At 46.6% G+C, this 20,600-nt stretch overlaps 1 protein-coding gene and 1 pseudogene across 3 annotated transcripts; both read left to right on the top strand.

The window, feature by feature from the left end:
• The first annotated feature begins 224 nt into the window (after positions 1-224).
• On the top strand, positions 225-19,950 carry RT1-Db2 (RT1 class II, locus Db2). Of its 3 annotated transcripts, XM_039098428.2 has the most exons (6): positions 227-383; positions 9,555-9,657; positions 11,036-11,302; positions 12,320-12,601; positions 14,105-14,215; positions 18,525-19,950. In XM_039098428.2, the coding sequence occupies exons 3-6, from the start codon at positions 11,221-11,223 to the stop codon at positions 18,626-18,628; spliced, it is 579 nt and encodes a 192-aa protein (XP_038954356.1). In that variant the 5' UTR covers positions 227-383; positions 9,555-9,657; positions 11,036-11,220; the 3' UTR covers positions 18,629-19,950. The 3 variants fall into 3 exon arrangements, with proteins under 3 accessions (XP_006255973.2, XP_038954356.1, NP_001158298.1); XM_006255911.5 differs by lacking the exon at positions 9,555-9,657 and having other exon boundaries at positions 225-383; NM_001164826.1 differs by lacking the exon at positions 9,555-9,657 and having other exon boundaries at positions 284-383; positions 18,528-18,901.
• Arrb2-ps (arrestin, beta 2, pseudogene) lies at positions 15,075-16,052 on the top strand (annotated as a pseudogene).
• Positions 19,951-20,600: the final 650 nt, after the last annotated feature.

Here is a 20,600-nt window from a genome sequence, read left to right as displayed (position 1 = left end):
GCTCAGCCCAGCATCCATGCAACTGCTGCAGACCCAAACTGATCCAAGTTTCGCAGCACTGAGCTGAAGCAGTCTGTCTGCTCAACAAAGAAAACTGGAAGTTTCAGAAAGACCTTCACTCTGCACCTCTGACCAGCAACTGATGCTACGCCCCCCTCGGCTCCTGATTGGTTCTCCAGCACTGAAGGTGCCCAACCCAGCACCAGTGGGTGGAGTCCCTCACCCTCCTCAGTCAGCCAGGTTGGCCTGCCTCTCTGGCCACCAACCTCTCCTCTCCTCCAGCATGGTGTGTCTGTGGCTCCCCAGAGACCCCTGTGTGGCGGCTGTGGTCCTGAGTCTGTTAATGCTGAGTCCTCCCGTGGCTTTGGTCAGGGACCCCCGACGTAAGTTCATGCCTCGCGTTCTGAGTTGCTGGGGGTGGGGGAGAAAGGGGCTAGCTTCATTTTGTCTACAATAGGTTTTTAAAAACTTGTCAGTTTTTCTTTGACCACCTCTCATACAAATCTCACATTATTTCTGTATAAAAGCGTCTTAGATGTCCCTTTGAGACACACGAATGGTCATGTCCCTTCCCTCCTCATGAGAACGGTCAACCCTGACATCACAATTCCTACAGGCCTTAAGAGGTGAAGGAGACAGGGCACAAAAATAAGGATCTGTATAGAACCTCTCTAAAATGTTAAGATGGAAAATTTCCCTGAAGTTTTCATGAGGGATTAGGGGGAATTGGGGAGCAGGGGGGCTGTCCTAGAAGACTGGGTTGTGTCCTCACTGGGATCTGTGGCTTTTCTCTTCTCCATGAACCCCAGTGTTTATGAAACCTTCATCCCCGTGCTGGAATGCTGTCATGGCAAGTAGTCAGGGTTCTCTCTGCTGTTGATGGCACCCTAGAGCCAACCCTGGAACTTAATGCTTGAATCTGCCTCCTAGACAAGGAGCACAGATGGTGCGCTCTTGGTACCTCAAATTGGACAGTTCCTCTGAAACCCTTCACGGTGCCCCAAGCACCAGCTGCATTCCTGCCTGAGGGTAAAGGAGGGGATCCACCGGTTACAGATGTGAAGTTCTATTTTCGTATATCAGCAGTGGTCAGAGCCAACAATTTACTATGGTTCAGGCTGAGTACCCAGAGCAGGGTTGCAGACAGCGTGAAGGCTGCTAACGTCTCCGGGGGTTAGAAGACAGTCAGGAAATAAAGCCTCTGGTTTGGCAGGGCTTCCCCAAGGTTTGTAGGGTTCCACCGCTCACCTTCTATTCTCAATTAGCCGTGTGGACTTGTGGGTCCTCACAATTTATCTTTGATTTTTCCAGGGTCACGTTGTTGTCTTTGGCTGTGTAGTGACCTGAAAGAAAACCCAATAAATGGCGTGCGTACGCGTGCACATGTGCGCGCACCCGCGTGTGTCTCAGCTGCTGTGTGTGCTTGCTTCATGATCCCATGCAGGACAGAAAACTTAGGGGGAGAGACAGAGACAGGGGAAGACACAGAAATAGAGAGAGACAGAGATGAGAGACAGAGACACAGAGAAACACAGAGAGAAGTAGAGAGAGAGACAGAGATGAGAGAAAGAGACACAAGAGACTTTAAAAGTCCATATTGCACAATGATTCAACTCTCACAACAACATGATCACCCCTATATCTACATCTTGTTCAGAAGGCAAGTAGGAGAAGAGTAGAATCCAGGCAGCTAGAAGGAGGGTCTCAAAGCCCACCCCCAAAGGGTCACACTTCCTCCAACAAGGCCACACCCACTCCAATAAGGCCACACCCACTCCAATAAGGCCACGCCTCCTCAGTGCCACTCCCCTGGGACAAACATATTCAGACCACCACACGAGGATTCTCCATTCACCATGATGCTTGTGTTAATCTTCATTTCACTTCGTTTTCTCTTTCTGTCCATCCTCACCAGCACTTGTCAATGGCTGCTGAGATGCCTTCCATGCTGTGACACAATTCTCCTCTGGGTTTGGGTTTGTTCTTTCCTTGTGGTTGGTGACATTGGGTACCCCTCAAATGGCATGGGGTGTCTTCTTCTGAGAGATACCTTTTAAGGCTCCCTTTCCTGCGTTCTGATTGGCCTATTTGGATTTCTGGTCCTCACATTTTAAAAAGATTATATATTTAAAAGATTTATATGTGCCAGAAGAGGGAATCAGATCCCCTGAAACCAGAGTCAAGATGGCTGTGAGCCACCACGTAGGTGTTAGGAATCGAACCCAGGTCCTCTGTAGGAGCAGCCAATGCTCCTAACTCCTGAGCCACCTCCCCAGCCCTGGAAGTTGGTCCTTAAAGGTCCCTTTCAGCAAGGTCATTATTGCCACAAGAAGTGCTACTGCCTTTTGTGTGCAGATTTTGATCTGGAAACTTCACTGAATTTATCATTCTAACAGCTTTTTGGTAGATTATTTAGGTTTTTCTATGTATTAAAATCACGGCACTTGCAAATATGGGTAGCTCCCTTCCAATTAGGGTCTTTCTGACTTGTGAGCCTAATGCTTTTGTACACTGTGTAAAGTTTATCCTTGTGTTATTCAAATGCTGATTTCTCTGCCCTCATATCTTGTTTCAATCCAGACATGGCACTGTAATGTTCATGCCAAGAACCTCCTGTCTCGAGTCTGTGTAAACAATTCGTACCATTTATTTTATGCCTTGTCAACTATTACTGATCACCCAATGGCTGGGATAGAGAATAGGGTGGGACATCCGCCAATCAGAGGAAGGAGAGAGGGAGGAGGTTGAAGGATTTGGAGCCATGAGGAAGGGATTTGGAGGGAGACCATGAAAACACCTCCTTTGAAGCCAAAAGAGCCAGATCAATAATAACATGTATGAATCATGGGATGGGGCTGGGAGGTAGCCAGATTAGCATAGAAGGTTAAGGTTGATCACTTAACCGCTCAGCTATTGAGGTGTAGCTCTAAGTGAGTCTCGGTTTCTCTGTGAAGATATTGGGGTCAAGAAATACAGCTGCCGGATCAATTCGCTGCCAATATTACATGCACAGTAGTTGATTTACATTTCTGTTTAATAACCCTAGCAAAGGCTTCCAGTAATTCACTGAACAAGAGTAGTGAGTGCAGATGGCCGGAAATGGCTTCAGCTCCGCCCACTCTGAAGCTGACTGTGGGTTTTTATATATCGCCATTACCATTTTGACGTACTTTCCTTCTACACCCAATCCTTTGAGTCTTGCTCACCACAAACAGCGCGAATCTTATCAAAAGCTTTCCCTGCTGCTGCCGAAATGACCACGTTGCTTTAGCCCTTCGCTGAGGTAGCACGTGCTTTCCCACGCATTTACTTACGTACAGCCAGCCAACTACCCTTGCATCTGGAAGATGACGACTCCTGCTTGGACGTGGCCTCTGAAGTTCTGATGAGCTCTTGAATTTGATTTGCTACGGTTTTATTGCAAGTCCTTGGCAGCTCTGTTCATAGAGGCTCCGACGCTGGTTTCTTTTCGGCTGGATCTTTGCCTATTTGTTTCAGGGAATAACGGCCTTCCGAGAAAGGGCTGACTAAGCGCTATCCGTTTCGGTCTGTAAAAGACTAACTACAGTTGGAGTCAATTCTTCAAACGTGTCACCAAACCGGGCAGCACCAAGACCTGAGCTGTCCTTATTATCAGACTGTCTTGCTTTTATATCTATCTCTTCGCGGTTCAGCTACTATGGGCTGCGTTTGCTCGGATTAATCCATCTCCTCCAGGCTTGCCGGTTGTTTGATGTAAGACCCCTTCAAGTGCCTTACACCCCACGATTACGTACTGAACTGATAAAGACTTTTATTTAACCTCTGGTTTTATTTACTTGGGCTTTCTTTCTTTTTTTGTCTCTTGGTTTTTTAATTTTGGTAATCCCTTCAAATATAGATCACTTGCACCATGTACTTCTCTTTTCCTTATTAATTTATGAACTGATCTGTATCATTTCCCATCGTCACAGATTCTGGGCTGTGGTTGCTTTTCTTTTTCTTCTTTTTTTAAAAATTATTTTATTTATTTGAGTACACCATTGCTGTCTTTTAGACACACCAGAAGAGGGCATCAGATCCCATTATAGATGGTTGTGAGCTATCTTGTGGTTGCTGGGATTTGAACTCAGGACCTCTGGAAGAGCAGTCAGTGCTCTTAACCACTGAGCCATCTCTCCAGCCCTACGGTTGCTTTTCTAACTCCTTGGCATCTGTTGGGTTTGTTTGTTGCCTATTATTTGAGGTCATGTTGTTTTCAGTTAATACATTTATAAGTAAAAGAAAAAAAGTTTCCTTTACCCATAAAAATGGAAGACAAGCAAAACCAAAATGGTACCGCTTTCAGAAAACAGGACAAAACTGGCCACAGTCATAGAAGCTAGAGTAAGTCAGACCCAGGACCCAGGCAGCTGTGCACGTGAACAGTCATTCTGGAAAATGGAAAGTACCAGGAAGAGGCAGGAGAGAAAAGTGGGGCGTGAACACGGCCAAGGTACATGCTTCACTTGATTGAAGGTGTCTGTGTCAAACCCCTCACCTCATACAACAAACATTCTCTGAGGCACAACTCTGAAGAAACAGCAAAAAACTCCCCAAACTTCCTTGTCCTTTCAGCTTTTGCTGACACCAACACATGCTTGTTTCTGGAAAGTTCTTTATTTCCCTTCTTAGCTTCTTCAATTATACGGCTGCCACTTGGGGGTGGGTCCTATCATTCGCCCCAGCTCTCCTTTGTAATTTAGTCTTACTTCATTCTGGTCTGAGATGGTGCATGAGCTGAATCTAATGCAAGATTTGTGGCTCCACATGTGCTGTGTCCTGGGGAATGTCCACATCCTGCTAGGACAGCTGTGTGCTCTGCTAGAGTTGGATGGGACATTCTCTGACTAGGCGTGGTTCTTCTGGCTCTGCTCTGAGATGATTATCTCTCTTTGATGATTCTTTCTCTGAACATCCATTCATTGAGGAGAATGGGATGGGTGCCCATTTATTACTGTATTGCAGTCTCTCTCTTTAGGGTAACCTGGACCACATGAGACTATCTTCTCTGTCTCTCTGTCTCTTTGTCTCTGTCTCTCTGTTTGCCTCTGTGTCTCTGTCTCTGTGTCTCTGTCTCTCTCTGTCTCTCTCTTGATATATTAATATTTGACTTATATAATGTGTTTCCCAAGTCAGGTGCATATATGTATGTCTATTTAAAGCCATTACATAATTTTGTTAAATTTATCATTGTATTCATATTCACTAACCTTACTTGTTTCTTTGACTTGTTAAAATACAAGGTCTGTTTTACTTGGTATGAGTATTGTTACTTTGCTTCCATTTTTGTTTCCATTTGTGTGATGTATCTTTCCTCAGCCTTCATTCCTACCCTCTTTGTAGGTTCAGGAAGGTGATGAGTTTCTTGTAACCAGTATATAGTTGAGTCTTATTTTTATCCTTTCAGCCAGTTTATATCAGTTGATTGCTGACCTTAATTCATTTGTATTCAAGGTTATTTTTTATTATGTTTTCCTTCCTGCCCGCCCGCCTACATGCCTGACTGACTGTCTGCCTTTCTCCCCACCCCTTTCCTTCTTTGCATACATTCCTGAGGTGCACAGTAACTCTGCTGTTGTGGTGGGTTGACTGTCAGTCAGCCACTGAAGAAAATGTCCCCTAGCAGTAACTGGGCACCAGCAGGTGTTCTGGGTAATGTATGGACCAAAGCACATCCGTTCTCTGGAACTGAGCCATCCCTACTAGGCCACCAAGCTCCCCAAACTGTCATATGTGAAAGGGCCTTCACTCTCCTGCTGTGAAGGCTGCTGTTTTCCTGTGACAGGGTGTGGTGTGCCTTTCCTGCTGACCTTACAGTGACCCCCACAGTGGGTTTCCCCTGCTGCGGTTTGAGGAAGCAATGTCCCCCATAGCACCTGTGCTCACTCAGTCCCTGCAGTCACTCTGTTTTTGAAGGCTGTGGAACCTCTAGCAAGTGGAGCATTGCTGCTCCTTTAGGAGCTATGTTGCTGGGAGTGGGCCTTGCAGCTTTAGAGCTGGACCACTTCCTGTTACCTCTCTGCTTCCTGACTGCACAGGCAATGTGAAGAGCCGCCTTGTGCTCCTCCCTCTGAGGCTTCCCCACTAGACAGACTGTATCCTTTATCCTGTCAGAAGTCAAAATATCATAAAAACAGATCAACTAAAGGACTCCATTAAGTTGTTTCTTATGAGATAGTTAGTTACAGTAGTGAGAAACAGCTGATGCATACCTCCAAACTGGGACCTGACGTTCAAGTTGTTTCTTTTTCTCTAATATGAGAGATTGAACTCAAGGCCTTGATTATGCCTGATAAATTCTCTGCTACTGGGCTACTCCATCCCTAAGTTTCATTTTGTTTTGTTTTGTTTTCCCTTCCCTTCCCCTCCCTTCCCTTTCCCTTCCCTTCCCCTCCCTGCCCCTCCCTTCTCCTCCCTTCCCTTCCCTTCCCTTCTCTTCTTTTCTTTTCTTTTATATTTTGAAATAGTGTGCTGCACAGTTGTCCTAATTAAGACACCTGTCTTAGTTAGGGTTTTACTGCTGTGAACAGTCACCATGACCAAAGTAAGTTTTATAAAGGACAACATTTAATTGGGGCCGGCTTACAGGTGCAAAGGTTCAGTTCATTATCATCAAGGCGGGAGCATGGCAGCATCCAGGCAGGCATGTTGCAGGAGGAGCTGAGAGTTCTACATCTTCACCTGAAGGAAGCCAGGAACAGACTGAGCATCACCAGGCAGCTAGAAGGAGGGTCCCCAAGCCCATCTCCACAGTGACACACCTCCTCCAGCAAGGCCACACCTTAGTGCCAGTTCCTGGGCCAAGCATATGCAAACCATCACATTCCACTCCCTGGCCTCCATAGGCTCTTCAAACACATGAGTCTGTGGAGGCCATACCTAGACATAGCATAATAAAAAAGTACATTTAGTCCAACTTCCAAAGTCCGCATAGTCTATAGCGGTATCAACAATGTTAAAAGTCTTAAGTTCAAAGCCTCTTCCAAGATCCATCTAATCACTTAGCTGTAATCTCAGAATTAAGACAGGTAACCAGCTGTGCAAACTTCAAACCCTGCCATCTCCATGTCTGATGTCAAAGCGGCCTTCAGATTTTCAACTCCGTTTCCATCATTGTTGACTGCAACAAACTTCTCCTGAGCTGGTTCCACTCCTGTTAGCAGCTTTCCTCAGCAGATAGCCCACAGCTCTGGCATCTTTAACATCTTTCAGTCTCCAAGGCAGCTTCAGTGTTACAGCTTGTTTCAATGTCTGGGATCCACACATGATCCTCCACAGGGCTGGCTTCACTTCTCCAGCTCTGCCCTCTGTAGCAGTTTAACTTCAGGTCGATCCACTCCACTGTTGCTGCTGTTCTTGGTGATCATCCCATGGTACTGGCGTCTCCAGTGCACTGGGGTCTTCCCCTGCTACTAGGCTTCACCAATAGCTTCTCATAGGCTCTTTTCATGGTGCCAACTCTCAGCTCCTTTGCCTGACCCCTTCAGTCCTGGGCCATCAATTGCAACTGAGGCTGTACCTTCACCAATGGCCTTCCATGGCCTCTCCCAGTGCCCAGCCTCAGCTGTTCTCCATGACCCCTTCTTGCCTTCAAAACCAGTACCACCTGGGAGACTCTTACACACTACCAAGTACAGCTCCAGGATGAGGTATAACCTTGGCATCTCTGGAACACAGCTCTCAAAAAACCCTTCCCAGAAGATTTCACCTCAGTGATGCTGGTCTCTTTCTTAGCTCCAGCTAACCAGCATCAACTGCCCCAGTAGTCTCCTTCTCCTCTTGAATATAAAGCCAGAGACACATGGCTGAAGCTGCCGAGTTCTGCTGCTTGCAGGAGCTGGAACATGGCCCCCTTGTTCTATTACATTATCACCAGTTTCCTCTTTTCTAACTCCTTCACTGCCTAAGCTTGGCTGTCCTGGATCTTGCTCTGTAGATTGACCTTAAATTTAGAGATCTGTATGCCTGTCTCCTGGGATTAAAGGTTTGTACTAAGTTTTGTGGAGCTAACTTAGCTGGGTGGGATCTTGCCCTGAGGCCATTACTCCCCTAATTCAATTTAATATCCTTGATTCAGCTCCATATCATTTCTGGGTGTCCCTTTAATACTCAAACCATATATTTTGTATTTTCCCTTTATTAACTTCCCTTTTTTTCATTAAAATGCTCGTAAGACTTAAGCAGAGAACAAAATCTATGATGGGTGTTTCTGAGACTTCCTTTGTTAATTTAATTAATCTGAGTCTTTTCACTTTAGCCTCAGGATGACTCTATAGACAAGGGCAAAAAGCAGCCACATTCTTCATCAAAATACCACAAAAGCAGTCTTTAGAGCACATACAATTGGGCCAGGCCTGCACAACTCAAATAACTCCCAGAAACAAAGACTTCCGCATTCCTACTAAGATAGCCCATTAAGCCCCCATTTAAAGAATTCCACTGCTTTCCAAATCCAAAGTCCCAAAATCCACATTCTTCCAAACAAAAGCATGGTCAGGCCTAACATAGTAATATCCCACTCCTGGTACCAACTTCTGTCCTAGCTCTGAGGGTCTTATTGCTGCACGGTCAGACCTAACATAGTAATACCCCACTCCTGCTACCAATTTCTGTCCTAGCTCTGAGGGTCTTATTGCTGTGAACAGACACCATGACCAATGTAAGTTTTATAAGGACAACATTTATTTGGGGCTGGCTTACAGGTGCAGAGGTTCAGAGGTTCAGTCCATTATCATCAAGGTGGGAACATGGCAGCATCCAGGCAGACATGGTACAGGAGGAGCTGAGTTCTACATCTTCACCCGAAGGAAGCCAGGAACAGTCTGAACAGCCCCAGGCAGCTAGCAGGAGGGTCTCCAAGCCCACCCCCACAGTGACACATTTCCTCCAGCAAGACCACACCTTCTAATAGTGCCACTCCCTGGGCCAAGCATTTGCAAACCATCACAACACCAAACTCACTTCATAGACTGGGTAAACCTTGAATTGCCATCTTCCTATCTCGGTATGCCAAGCAGCTGAGACTAAAGAGACACTCCACCACCCTTGTCATAATTTACTTTGTCCCCCTCCCCATTCCCCAGAATTACCATGGCAACTCTTGATTTTGTCTGGAATACCCATCACTGTTTGGCTGATGTTCAGAGTTCTCCTTCAGACGTTGTCCTTTAAACAGTTTCCCCTTTGTCCTCCCAGCTCTTCTCTGAATTAGAATCATGCCTGGTGGTCTGCTGTCTTGGATGGTTTCTAGCCAGGAGATTTTGAATGAGGGGTAAGGGATTGTTACACACCAGAACATCACTGCCACATTTCCCCATGCTGCCTAACTATTTCTTGACCTTCCATGATGTGCAATGTGGGGAAGTCATTTGACTCCACTGTGCATTTGCTACAAGTGAGAAGAAGTTATCTGCTGCAGAGCAGTCTTTGAGAATGAGAAGCAACAACACGGGTAGGGCTGTGGGAACCCTGCCTGTCACATGGTGCGTTTACCGATGTGCTAGGGTTATCCCACCATTTCATTGGTCCCATAGACGCTGCTTCCACAATAGCAAGGGGAATTCCACTGTCTATAGTTTGCTTCTGCTTTGGAAATCAAGTCTTTGAAGAGGCTGGGATCCCCATGACACCTATGAGGTAATTTCTCCCTCATACCCTCTCTTTCTCAGCCCCACTGTCCTCTGTATTCTTGAAATTCATCAAGTCTTCAAGCTTTTCACAAATGGGATTATTGCTTCTCTTCCCCTTAACCAACCTCTTTCTTCTTGCTGTCATCGACTTACACATCTGAAGAGCCACTCCTTGGCAGTTGTCTTAGGTACTGCTGTGAAGAGACACCATGACCATGGCAACTGTTATAAAAGACATCATTTAATTGGAGCTGGCTTATAGGTTCAGAGGTTTGGTCTGTTATCATTATGGTAGGGATTATGGCAGTGTCTAAGCAGGCATGGTGCAGGAGATAAGAGATCTACCCTTCATTCCAAAGTCGCTAGAAGAAGACTGGCTTCCAGGCAGACAGGGCAAGGTTCTTAAAGGCCATGCTCACAGTGGCACACTTTCTTTAAGGCTACGCCTACTCCAACAAGGCCACTCCTACTTCAAGAAGGCCACACCTCCAATAGTGCCATTCCCTGGGCCAAGCATATTCAAACCAACACAGCAGTCCTTCTATGTTGTAGCACTAAGGTCTGCCTTGTTATTCTCTGTTAATAGGATCCCATCTGCTCAATCTTGGATAATTTTATCCCTCACTACCACTAATTTTAAGACCCAAGAGTGGAGAGATTGAATTTTTTTCTCTTAGGGTTCTCAGGGGCAACAAGGCCAGTTCTTAGGTGTGATTTATAGAATAATATTCTACATGGGTGCTGTTTAAGGTGAGGGAGAAGACCTGTGGCCATGAGATAAGGCAGAATGTGGTTGATGGAGCAGGATCAGAAGGGAGTTCCTATTTTGCATGGTTTTTTTTGGTGCTTTTGTGTTTTTCTGTTTTAACTGTCAACTTGACATGACTCCAATTAAATCTTGTGGGAAGAGATCCTTAAGCAGGAATTATCTGTCAGGCTGGCCTGTGGGCATGTCTATTTGGAACTGTCTTGATTCCAGTTGATGTAGGAAGACTCAGCCCACTGTGAGCGACACCATTCCTTAGGCAGAGGTCCGTGAAAAGCATGAGAGGAAGAAGCTAGATGAGAGATACGAGGTTTAATCTCAGTGCTCTTGACTGTGGACCCAATGCTTCAAGTTCTTGCCTCACCTTGCTGGCAATAGTAGACACTCTCAGATTATAATCTAAATAATCCCTTTCTTCCATAAATTGTTTTTTTGTCAGGATTTTTTTTTAAATCACAGCAACAGTCACAAAACTTAAGAGTGTCCCTGGCTGGTGGGGATTAGAGGATGCAAGAGGTGGGGTCTCTGCAGGTGTCACAGTTCCCTTCACTGACCACCAGTCTGGGGCATTGTCTGTCCTCACAGACAGCTTGTAATAAGAGTGTTCCTGTCCCCACAGCACGTTTTCTGGAGCAGTTGAAGGCTGAGTGTCACTACGTCAAGGGGAGGGAGCATGTGTGGAGCGTGACCAGATTCATCTATAACCAGGAAGAGTTTGCCCGCTTTGACAGTGTCTTTGGGAAGTTCCTGGCAGTGACTGAGCTGGGGCGGCCCATAGCTGAGTACTTGAACACCCAGAAGGACATGCTGGACAATTACCGTGCCTCTGTGGACAGGTGCAGAAATAACTATGACCTGGTTGATATCTTCATGTCGAACTTAAAAGGTAAGCATTAGATGGGAAGTAGATGAGTTAAGAGGTGTGTGTGTGTGTGTGTGTGTGCGCATCTGTGTGTGTATGTGTGTGCGTATGCATCTGTGCGTGCATCTCTGTGTGTGTGCATCTGTGTGTGTGCATTTGTGTGTGTGTGCATTTGTGTGTGTGTGCATTTGTGTGTATATGTTGTGTGCATTTGTGTGTGTGCATTTGTGTGTATATGTTGTGTGCATTTGTGTGTATATGTGTGTGTATATGTGTGTGTGTGCATCTGTGTGTGTGTATGTGTGTGTATGCATCTGTGTGTGTATGTGTGTATGCATCCGTGTGTGTGTGCATCTGTGTGTGTGCATCTGTGTATGTGAGCATTTGTGTGTGTGCATGTGTGTTTGTGTGTGTGTGTGTGTGTGTGTACGCATATCTATGTATGTATCTAGGGGGTGGGGGGAGGAGAACGCTGTGTCAATGTATGTATCTGGGGCTGGGGGAAGCACTGTGTCACGTGTGTAGAAATCAGAGGACAGCTTACCAGAGTCATTCTCTCTATCCATCATGTGGTCCCGAGAACTGAATTCAGATCATCGGTCTTGGAAGCAAGCACTTTTATCTGCTGAGCCATCTCCCTAGCCCTTACTGTAATGACTTTTTAACTTTTGCTGGCCTTGGGACCCCTGAGAATCACCGCTCTCTGCTCCTGCTTCCTAGGGTAGATCCATTCCTGAGCTGTTCTGTGGTGTGTGTGCTCTGAAGTTCTGTATTCCCAATCTAGTGAACACGCACTGCTTTCAGGCATGTTTTCAAACTGAAAATATTTCAGCTCAATAATGGATTATTAGTATTTGCTAAATAAATAAATCCTTACAGGTTTTTTTTAAGATCCATTGAGCCCTGGTGTCAGGATTAACTTGGGGGACAGGTTTAGAAGCTCTGCAAGATCTTCAGCCGGGGTGGATGGAGGCAGTCAGGTAGGCACAGGAAGGACAGCTCCACCCTCATGATTTCTTCTCACCTCTTTTTCTACTCTAGCTAAACCCAAGGTGACCGTGTACCCTTCAAAGACGCAGCCCCTGGAATACCACAACCTCCTGGTCTGCTCTGTGAGTGACTTCTACCCTGGCACCATTGAAATCAGATGGTTCCGGAATGGTGAGGAGGAAAAGACTGGAGTCGTGTCCACCGACCTGATCTCTAATGGAGACTGGACCTACCAGACCCTGGTGATGCTGGAGACGGTTCCTCAGGGTGGAGAGGTTTACACCTGCCAGGTGGAGCATCCCAGCCTGACCAGCCCTGTCAGAGTGGAGTGGAGTGAGTGGGGAACCCCTTGACCCTGCGAATCCCCTCCCGCCATGTAGTGGACATGACTTTCTCCAGCCTCCCAGCTTTCTCTGACCCTGTAAATCCCCACCCACCAGGGAAGGGCATGGGTTGTTCCACAATGAAAGACGGGTAGAATTTCCGAGTAAGTAGCTTTTATTCCTCACCTAGTTCAGCATCTACGCCCAGTATAGCTTCTGATTAAGATGGCGGTCATGTGGAAATGTCCCCAAATAGAAAGTCATTGAAAAAGAAAAGATCTAGATAGATTGGGTGAAGGTTCTGGGTGCCCTCTGCCAGGTTTGTCAATGAAGACAAATGTCCCCGGTACAGTTCATGGGCAGCAGCTATCACGAGCAAAGTGGAGCTGCCATTGAAGGCTCGCTGGCTATCTCTCAAAAGGTCTGTCAATGGCCAGTTTCTTCAATTTCATTTCTTTAGGGGACTCAAGTAAGATGTAGGTTCCCCACAGCACACTATTGACCACAGAGCCACAGATAATCTTGGACCAAGTTACTTATGAACCCCAGGTAGCTGTCCCAGTTTTTGTCAGCTCACATGTGCAAGAGAAGGTGATCTCCATCCCCTGAAAATTCTTGACATACACATGAGTCCCACAGGGGTACCCAAGAGTCATGGTGGCTGGTACTACAGACAATGTGCAGATGACACTGTCTCTCTTGGGACAAGACAGTAGCAGTAACAGAATTAGGATAAAGTGCCACTCTGGGTTTGGGTCAGGATGTTACTTGGTTCTTCTTGGTTTTGTTCCATTCTGGATCTGTGCTGTGGTTGACTCCCTCAGTAGACGATGGCTCAGAAAATGCCTGTGGGCACCACCGTTGGCTTCTTGGTCTGATCTGCTCCTTCACTGTTGGTTGTAGAGATGGGCACAGTTCTCACGCATAGCACATTATCGGGCAACATTGTGGTGTGCAACACTACCCACCCACCAGCTGCAGCTGTTGGGTTAACAGAAATAATCCCGTCAGTTTCATTACAAGAGATGGCATAGACAGATAGAGCAACTCTAGATGTTTACATTCTCATCCATGGCTGCAGCCACGGTCTTCCCGACCCAGCCTGCAGGTACACATCAACCTGAAACACAAAAGAGGGATTGGGGATTGAAAAGACCCAGACACAAGGAATGGAGTCAAGCCGGATCCTGGTCGAGACTCAAAGTTTATCTCTGCAGCTCCAGCTTAAAAAGCACTGCAGCAAACGAAGCTCTTCTTGAGAAAGTTCCTCTACAGACTAAATATAGACAAGAGCCCCTCTTGACTGCACACACTGCTCCCTGGCCTTGGCTGCCCGCACTGATCTCATGGCGGTACCCTGGTCCTCCCTAATTTCCACTTCTGCTGTTTTGTGTGACTCTGAAAGAGTCTTTCCAGCAGTGGCAAGTTCTAGCTCCCCCAGTGCTCTGATATTGGGGTCGCAATGTGAGCTGTTGAATTTGAGATAGAACCCACACCTGGCTTTGATCCTCAGGGGCTCGATCCACATCTGCACAGAACAAGATGCTGAGCGGAGCCATGGGCATGGCGCTAGGTCTGTTCATCCTCGCGGTGGGGCTGTTCATCTACTTAAGGAATCTGAGAGGTAAGGAGCCTGGGGGCGGCTGAGACTTCATAGCGTTTCAGGGGGGAGGGTCATTCGTGGTTTAGGTGTGGTTAACAATCAGGGAGTTGGCAGAACCTCTGTGAAGTTGCTCATCCCAGAGGCTAAGCGACTTCTGACATCAACAGTCTATGGCTGCCAAAGCGAAACCTGCCACCATCACTGGCAGTGACTCACAGCGACTTGCAGATAAGAGAAGGATTAACCAGCATGGCAGAGCGGGTTGAGAAATGCACAGGAAAGAAAGGCACTGTGCACTGCCAGCGTCTGGCTAGGCAGTCAGCACTGAGCCTTCTTCCCTGCACTTACTGAAGGGCTGTGCTCTGAGGCAGCATTGACTTGGGGCATGAGAAGTTCCTCTCTGCTCACTGCCGTGCTGTCAGGAGCGGAGGCAAGGAGTTCTCCCCCTGTCTCCATGTCATGGAAAAATGTCCTGCTTGACTTGTGTTCCTCCCTTGACAGTGCTCTCCCAGGGCCTGCTTCCTCCTGACTTTGTGCTCCCTGATGGTTGCTGAACCCCTGCCCGGGTCTGGCAGCCCCTGGACAGAAGCCCCTCCCCTGCCCTAACTTCTCTCCTTGTATTTCGTGTCCATTGTCTGGCGCATCTGAGCCGATCCTGTGACACAATGCCTTATCACATTTTCCCTCAAACAAGCAAAACTCAAAAATAAGCAGTTTTGAGGACAAGATACAGAAAACAGAAAGGAAAGATTACACCACTGAAACACGGCTTCCCTTTAGTTACAAATATGTGAGGTAATACATACATGGAACCAGGAATTCCGTGTGTGTGTGTGTGTGTGTGTGTGTGTGTGTGTGTGTGTGCATGTATGTGTGTCTCTGTGTCTGTGTGTGTGTCCCTGCACCTAGAGGCTTCCCTGGACAAAGAGCTGTACTACCATGGGGAACCCCTCAATGTCAACGTCCACGTCACCAACAATTCTGCCAAGACCGTCAAGAAGATCAGAGTGTCTGTGAGACAGTATGCCGACATTTGCCTCTTCAGCACTGCGCAGTACAAGTGTCCTGTGGCTCAGCTTGAACAAGATGACCAGGTGTCTCCCAGTTCCACATTCTGCAAGGTGTACACCATAACCCCGCTGCTCAGTGACAACCGAGAGAAGCGTGGCCTTGCCCTTGATGGGCAGCTCAAGCACGAAGACACCAACCTGGCTTCCAGCACCATTGTGAAGGAGGGAGCCAACAAGGAGGTGCTGGGAATCCTAGTATCCTACAGGGTCAAGGTGAAGCTGGTGGTGTCTCGAGGCGGGGATGTCTCCGTGGAGCTACCTTTCGTCCTAATGCACCCCAAGCCCCACGACCACATCACCCTTCCCCGACCCCAGTCAGCCCCCCGGGAAATAGACATCCCTGTGGATACCAACCTCATTGAATTCGATACCAACTATGCCACAGACGACGACATCGTGTTTGAGGACTTTGCGCGGCTTCGGCTGAAGGGGATGAAGGATGACGACTGTGATGACCAGTTCTGCTAGGAAGAGGGGCTGGGAGAGGTAGGGGTGGGCAGGACTGAGGTCCCACTGCCCTTGTGGGTAGGAGGGTCCCAGCCTCTCCTCCTTCCCCGTCCGTCCCCCCGAGATACACACTGGACCCATCACTCGTTGAAAGTGGGCATTAATCTTTTGACTTCAGCTCTGCCACCCCAGCCCTGCTCCCTAGGGTGGCAAGCTGTGTACACACCTAAAGTTTTGGGAAGGGAACACTGAAAGCAAGGAGTGAATGTAGAGAAAAGGAGTAGAAAGGACACCCATGTTTGGCCTCATACCAACCCACCCCCAGTCACCACTTCTGCCTCCCAATCCTTGAAGATGAGATTTCAGGGGAGGGACCAGCAAGGCCATATCTTTGTTTCTGAGCATAGGGAAGAAATAAACCTTTTAATAGGCAAAAAAAAAAATGTGTGTGCATGTCTGTGTGTGTGTACATGTGTGTCTGTGTGTGTGTGTATGTATGTATGTGTATGTCTGTGTGTGTGTATGTGTCTCTGTAGAGGTCTGTGTGTGTATGTGTCTCTGTGTTTGTGTGTGTGTATGTGTCTCTGTGTCTGTGTGTGTGCGTGTGCATGTGTGCACGTGTGTGCATATGTATGTGTATATGTATGTGTGTGTGTGCATGTGTGTGCATGTATGTGTGTCTCTGTGTCTGTGTCTGTGTGTAATTCAAACACCATGTTCTATGCCATAAGTATATGCAGTGTCCTGCCTGGCCTGTAGACCAGGCTGGCCTCGAACTCACAGAGATCCTCCTGCCTCTGTCTCTTCAGTGCTAGAATCTAAGCATGCATGTCCTGCTGGCTTAAACTTTCTTTATTAATTAAATTATTTATTTACTTTACATCTTGATTACAGTTTCCTCTCCCTCCTTTCTCCTCAGCCCCTCTCCTCTCCTCTTCCCTCCCCCCATCTACCCCTTCTCCCCTTTTCTTCAAAAGAGTGAAGGCCACCTGTGGATATCAACGAGCCTTGGCATATCAAGTTCTAATAAGAAAAGGCACATCTTCTGTTGAGGCTAGATCAGACAGTCCAGTTGGAGAGAGATCCAAAGTCAGACAATGTAGTCAGAGATAGCCCCTGCTCACACTTTATGAATCCCACACGGAGATCTCTGGTGGGCAGTTCAGCCTCTGTGAGCCCCTATGGGCCCAGGTTAGTTGTTTCTGTAGGTTTTCTTGTGGTGTCCTTGACCCCTCTGGACAAGGGCTCCATCAGTCCTTCCTCCCCTCTTCAATAGGATTCCCAAACTCCACATCATATTTGACTGTGGGTTTACATCTGTTTGCATCGGTTGCTGGGTGAAGCTTCTCTGAGGACAGTTATGCTAGGCTCCTGTCTGCAAGCATAGCGAAGGGGTGTCAGGGGTGGGCTCCCCCTCATGGTTTGGGTCTCAAGTTGCACCAGTCACTGGTTGGCCTTTTCCTTGATTTCTGCTCCCTCCTTAGGCCTGCACACCTTGTACGAGGGACAAATTGTGGAGTTTGTGGCTGGGTTGCTGTCCTAATCCCTTCATTGGAAGTCCTGCCTGGTTACAGGATTTGGCTGGTTCCGGCTTCATATCCCTCATTGCTAGGGTCACCCTTATAGATTCCTGGGAGTTTCTACTGTCCTAGCATTCTAGCTCCTTCCAGAGATGCAACCCCCCATTCTGTTCTCTCTCTCTCTCTCTCTCTCTCTCTCTCTCTCTCTCCCCCTCTCTCCCTCCCTCTCTCCTTCTGTTTTCCCCACGTCATCCCCCCTATTCCCAACCTCACCCCTCCCCCAACCAGTCCCCTCTCTCCATCTACCAGCACTGTCAAATCTATTTTCTCTTCTCTGTGAGATTCACGCACCCCTTTGCCAGATCCCCCCCCCCCATTACCTTCTCTGGGTCTGTGGTTTGTGTCATGGTTATCCTGTACTTTATGACTAATGTCCACTTACAAGTGTGTACACACTGTTTGTCTTTCTGGGTCTGGGTTACGTCATTTAGGATAATTTTTTCTAGTTCCGTCCATTTGCCTGCAAACTTCATGATATCTTTATTTTTAACAGCTGTATAATAGTCCACGGTGTAAATGCACCACATATTCTGTATCCATTCTTGAGGGATGTCTAGGTTCCATCCAACATTGGGATATTACAAATAAAGCTTCTATGAACATGGTGGAGCAAGTGCTCTCATGGTACGGTGGAGCGTCTTTGGGGTCTATGCCAGGAGTGGTATAGCTGGTTCTTGAGGTAGATCCATTCCCAACTTTATAAGAAACTGCTAAGTTGACTTCCATAGCGGCTGCCTAGATTTGAACTGTCACCAACAATGGAGGAGTGTTCCACTTGTTCCACATCCTTGCCAGCATGAGCTGTCACTTGTGTGTTCAATCTTAGCTGTCCTGACAGGCACAAAATGGAATCTCAGAGTCATTTCGACCTGCTTTTCTCTGATGGCTAAGGGTGTGAGCATTTCCTTAAGTGCTTCTGGGGCAGGTTAGACGCCTCTGTTGAGAATTCTCTCTGTAGAGCCATACCCCATTTTTATTGTATTGCTTGGTTTGTTGAAGTGTGGCTCCTTGGGTTCGTTATTTTGGAAATCAGCCCTCTGCCAGATTTCGAGGTGGTGAAATCTTTCCCATTCTGTAGGCTGCTGTTTGTCCTTTGCCTTACAGAAGCTTTTCAGTTTCACGAGGTCCCATTTATTAATTGTTGATTTTTAGAGCCTGAGCCATTGGTGTTCTGTTCAGAAAATTGTCTCTTGTACCAATGAGTTCGAGGCGATTCCCCACTTTCTCTTCTAGCAGGATCAGTGTCTCATGGTGCTGGAGAAGGAGCCGAGAGTTCCACATCCAGATTGACGGGCAGCAGGAGTGAATGTCACACTGGGCCTGCATTGAGCGTCTGAGACCTGGGAGCCAGCCCCCAGTGACACACTTTCTCCAACAAGACCACACCTGCTCCAGAAAGCCATATCTCCTAATAGTGCCACTCCCTCTGATCCCCTGGGAGCCATTTTCTTTCTAACTACCACACCGACTCTTATCTAAAACCTTGCGTGTGGCTCCTCAGGGCAGCTAAGCACCACAGATCTCATGAAGACAGCTAGAAACTGGATGAGTTTAGAGAGGACTGAGGTTTGGTTCTAATGATGGATGTCCACTCCTCTGTGGACCTGCACAGAGCAGGACCCTGAGAGTCCGTCTCCATCATGTGTGAAGAATTAGTTTCAAGTGTAAGAAGCTAGCAGTCAGTCAGAAGCCTCTTTCGGCATAGTGATTGATAATGCAGGGCGATTCACACACAGCCACACAGGATTCATTTTATGTCAGGGCAAATTCAAGTCTCAGTTATGCATGTGTTAAAGCTCATTATGTATTTACATAAACTAGATTTTCTGATAGGAATTGGATAAGCTTAGAGTGATGTGTTTGACGCCAGATCGGCAGCTTCACCTTCAATCCAATAATTTCCTTATCTAATAAAACCTCATGTTTACCTGTGAAGTTTAAATACTGCTTAATGATTCCCTGGGTGAGTAATAGAGATAAGGAATGGATGCAAACCAACAAGTAAAAATGAATAACTAAAGATGCTCACTAGGGTTTTCCGGGGCATTTTGTATTTACAGAGTGACTTAGAGAGAATGTCGTGAATACGCTCGGTCTTACCGTCTCCCAGTCTACTCTTCCAAGTGTTTAACTGCATTTATTTTTCCCTATGGTATTTTATAGTTTTCCAAACAAAAGTCTTCCTAGTGTGTTGGTAGTGCTATCTGTGTATTTGGCATATTTTTAACATATATATGCTATATATGTATATGAGATGCTTGTATATACAGACATGAAATTTTCTTCAGCAGCAGCATGCAGTCAATAATTGGCATTTTTTGATATTATTGTTGAAAGCAACATCGTCTTGACTTTGGTTTCATTTGTTTCTGCCAGAATTTTATTTACAATGACTTTGTACCCTACATTATGAAACTTAGTAATTCTATGCATTCATTTGGTTTTTTAATCTGGCTACATCTAGAGGAAACTATGGCAACTTTGTATCCTTTGAGATCCTAATCCCCTTTGTGTATTTATTTGGCCATTTTCCTCATTGCCCATTGTATGATGTTCTAGATACCAAACGGGGCAGCTTTGAATACGCTACCCCCATGCCTGATGTGAGCAGCAGGGCAGATGTCTTTTTCCAGATCAAATAAATTGTTTTTTTAAATGCAGATTTCCTGAGAAATAAGTTTTTTCAAAAAAAAAAAAACAGCAACAACAACAACTTTAATTTATGAGTCTGTTTTATATCCATCTCTCAATGAGTGAGAATTGCATTAACTGATTCTCAAAGGTTGGAACACTCTGGCCTTTCTACATACGTCAATAATGTCACTGGATTTAGTCTCTTATATTTTCTCAACATCTCAGCACCCACACAGCAGCATCCATTCTCTCCACTCTTGACTCTGCATGTCTATATTCCAAGCATCCATTCTCTCTGCTCTTGACTCTGCATGTCTGTATTCCAAGCATCCATTCTCTCTGCTCTTGAATATGCATGGAATGCTCTTGTGTTTCTGCCTCAATGTCACTGCAGATGTGGCTGGAATCTAGAATTGTCAACAAATGAACTCCATCTTTCATCAGTTGCTTTTGTCAGAGTGTTTGTCAAAGTAACAGACAGGAAGCTAAATGGACCAGACCAGACCCTGGGGCTGGAATGAGGGACTGAGGAAAACCTTCACCAGCCTGACTCCACTGACCTACTTCTGAGGCTAAGCTCACCACTTCCCTAAATTTCATGATCACCCAGTGTAGAGGATCTGAAGCACGAGGCTATGCCATGGAACCCAGGCCTGGCCCTCAATGTCTCCTGGC

This window comes from Rattus norvegicus, chromosome 20, assembly GCF_036323735.1.
Source record: "Rattus norvegicus strain BN/NHsdMcwi chromosome 20, GRCr8, whole genome shotgun sequence".
Lineage (NCBI taxonomy): Eukaryota > Metazoa > Chordata > Mammalia > Rodentia > Muridae > Rattus > Rattus norvegicus.
This window is presented reverse-complemented; position numbering and strand designations above follow the sequence as displayed.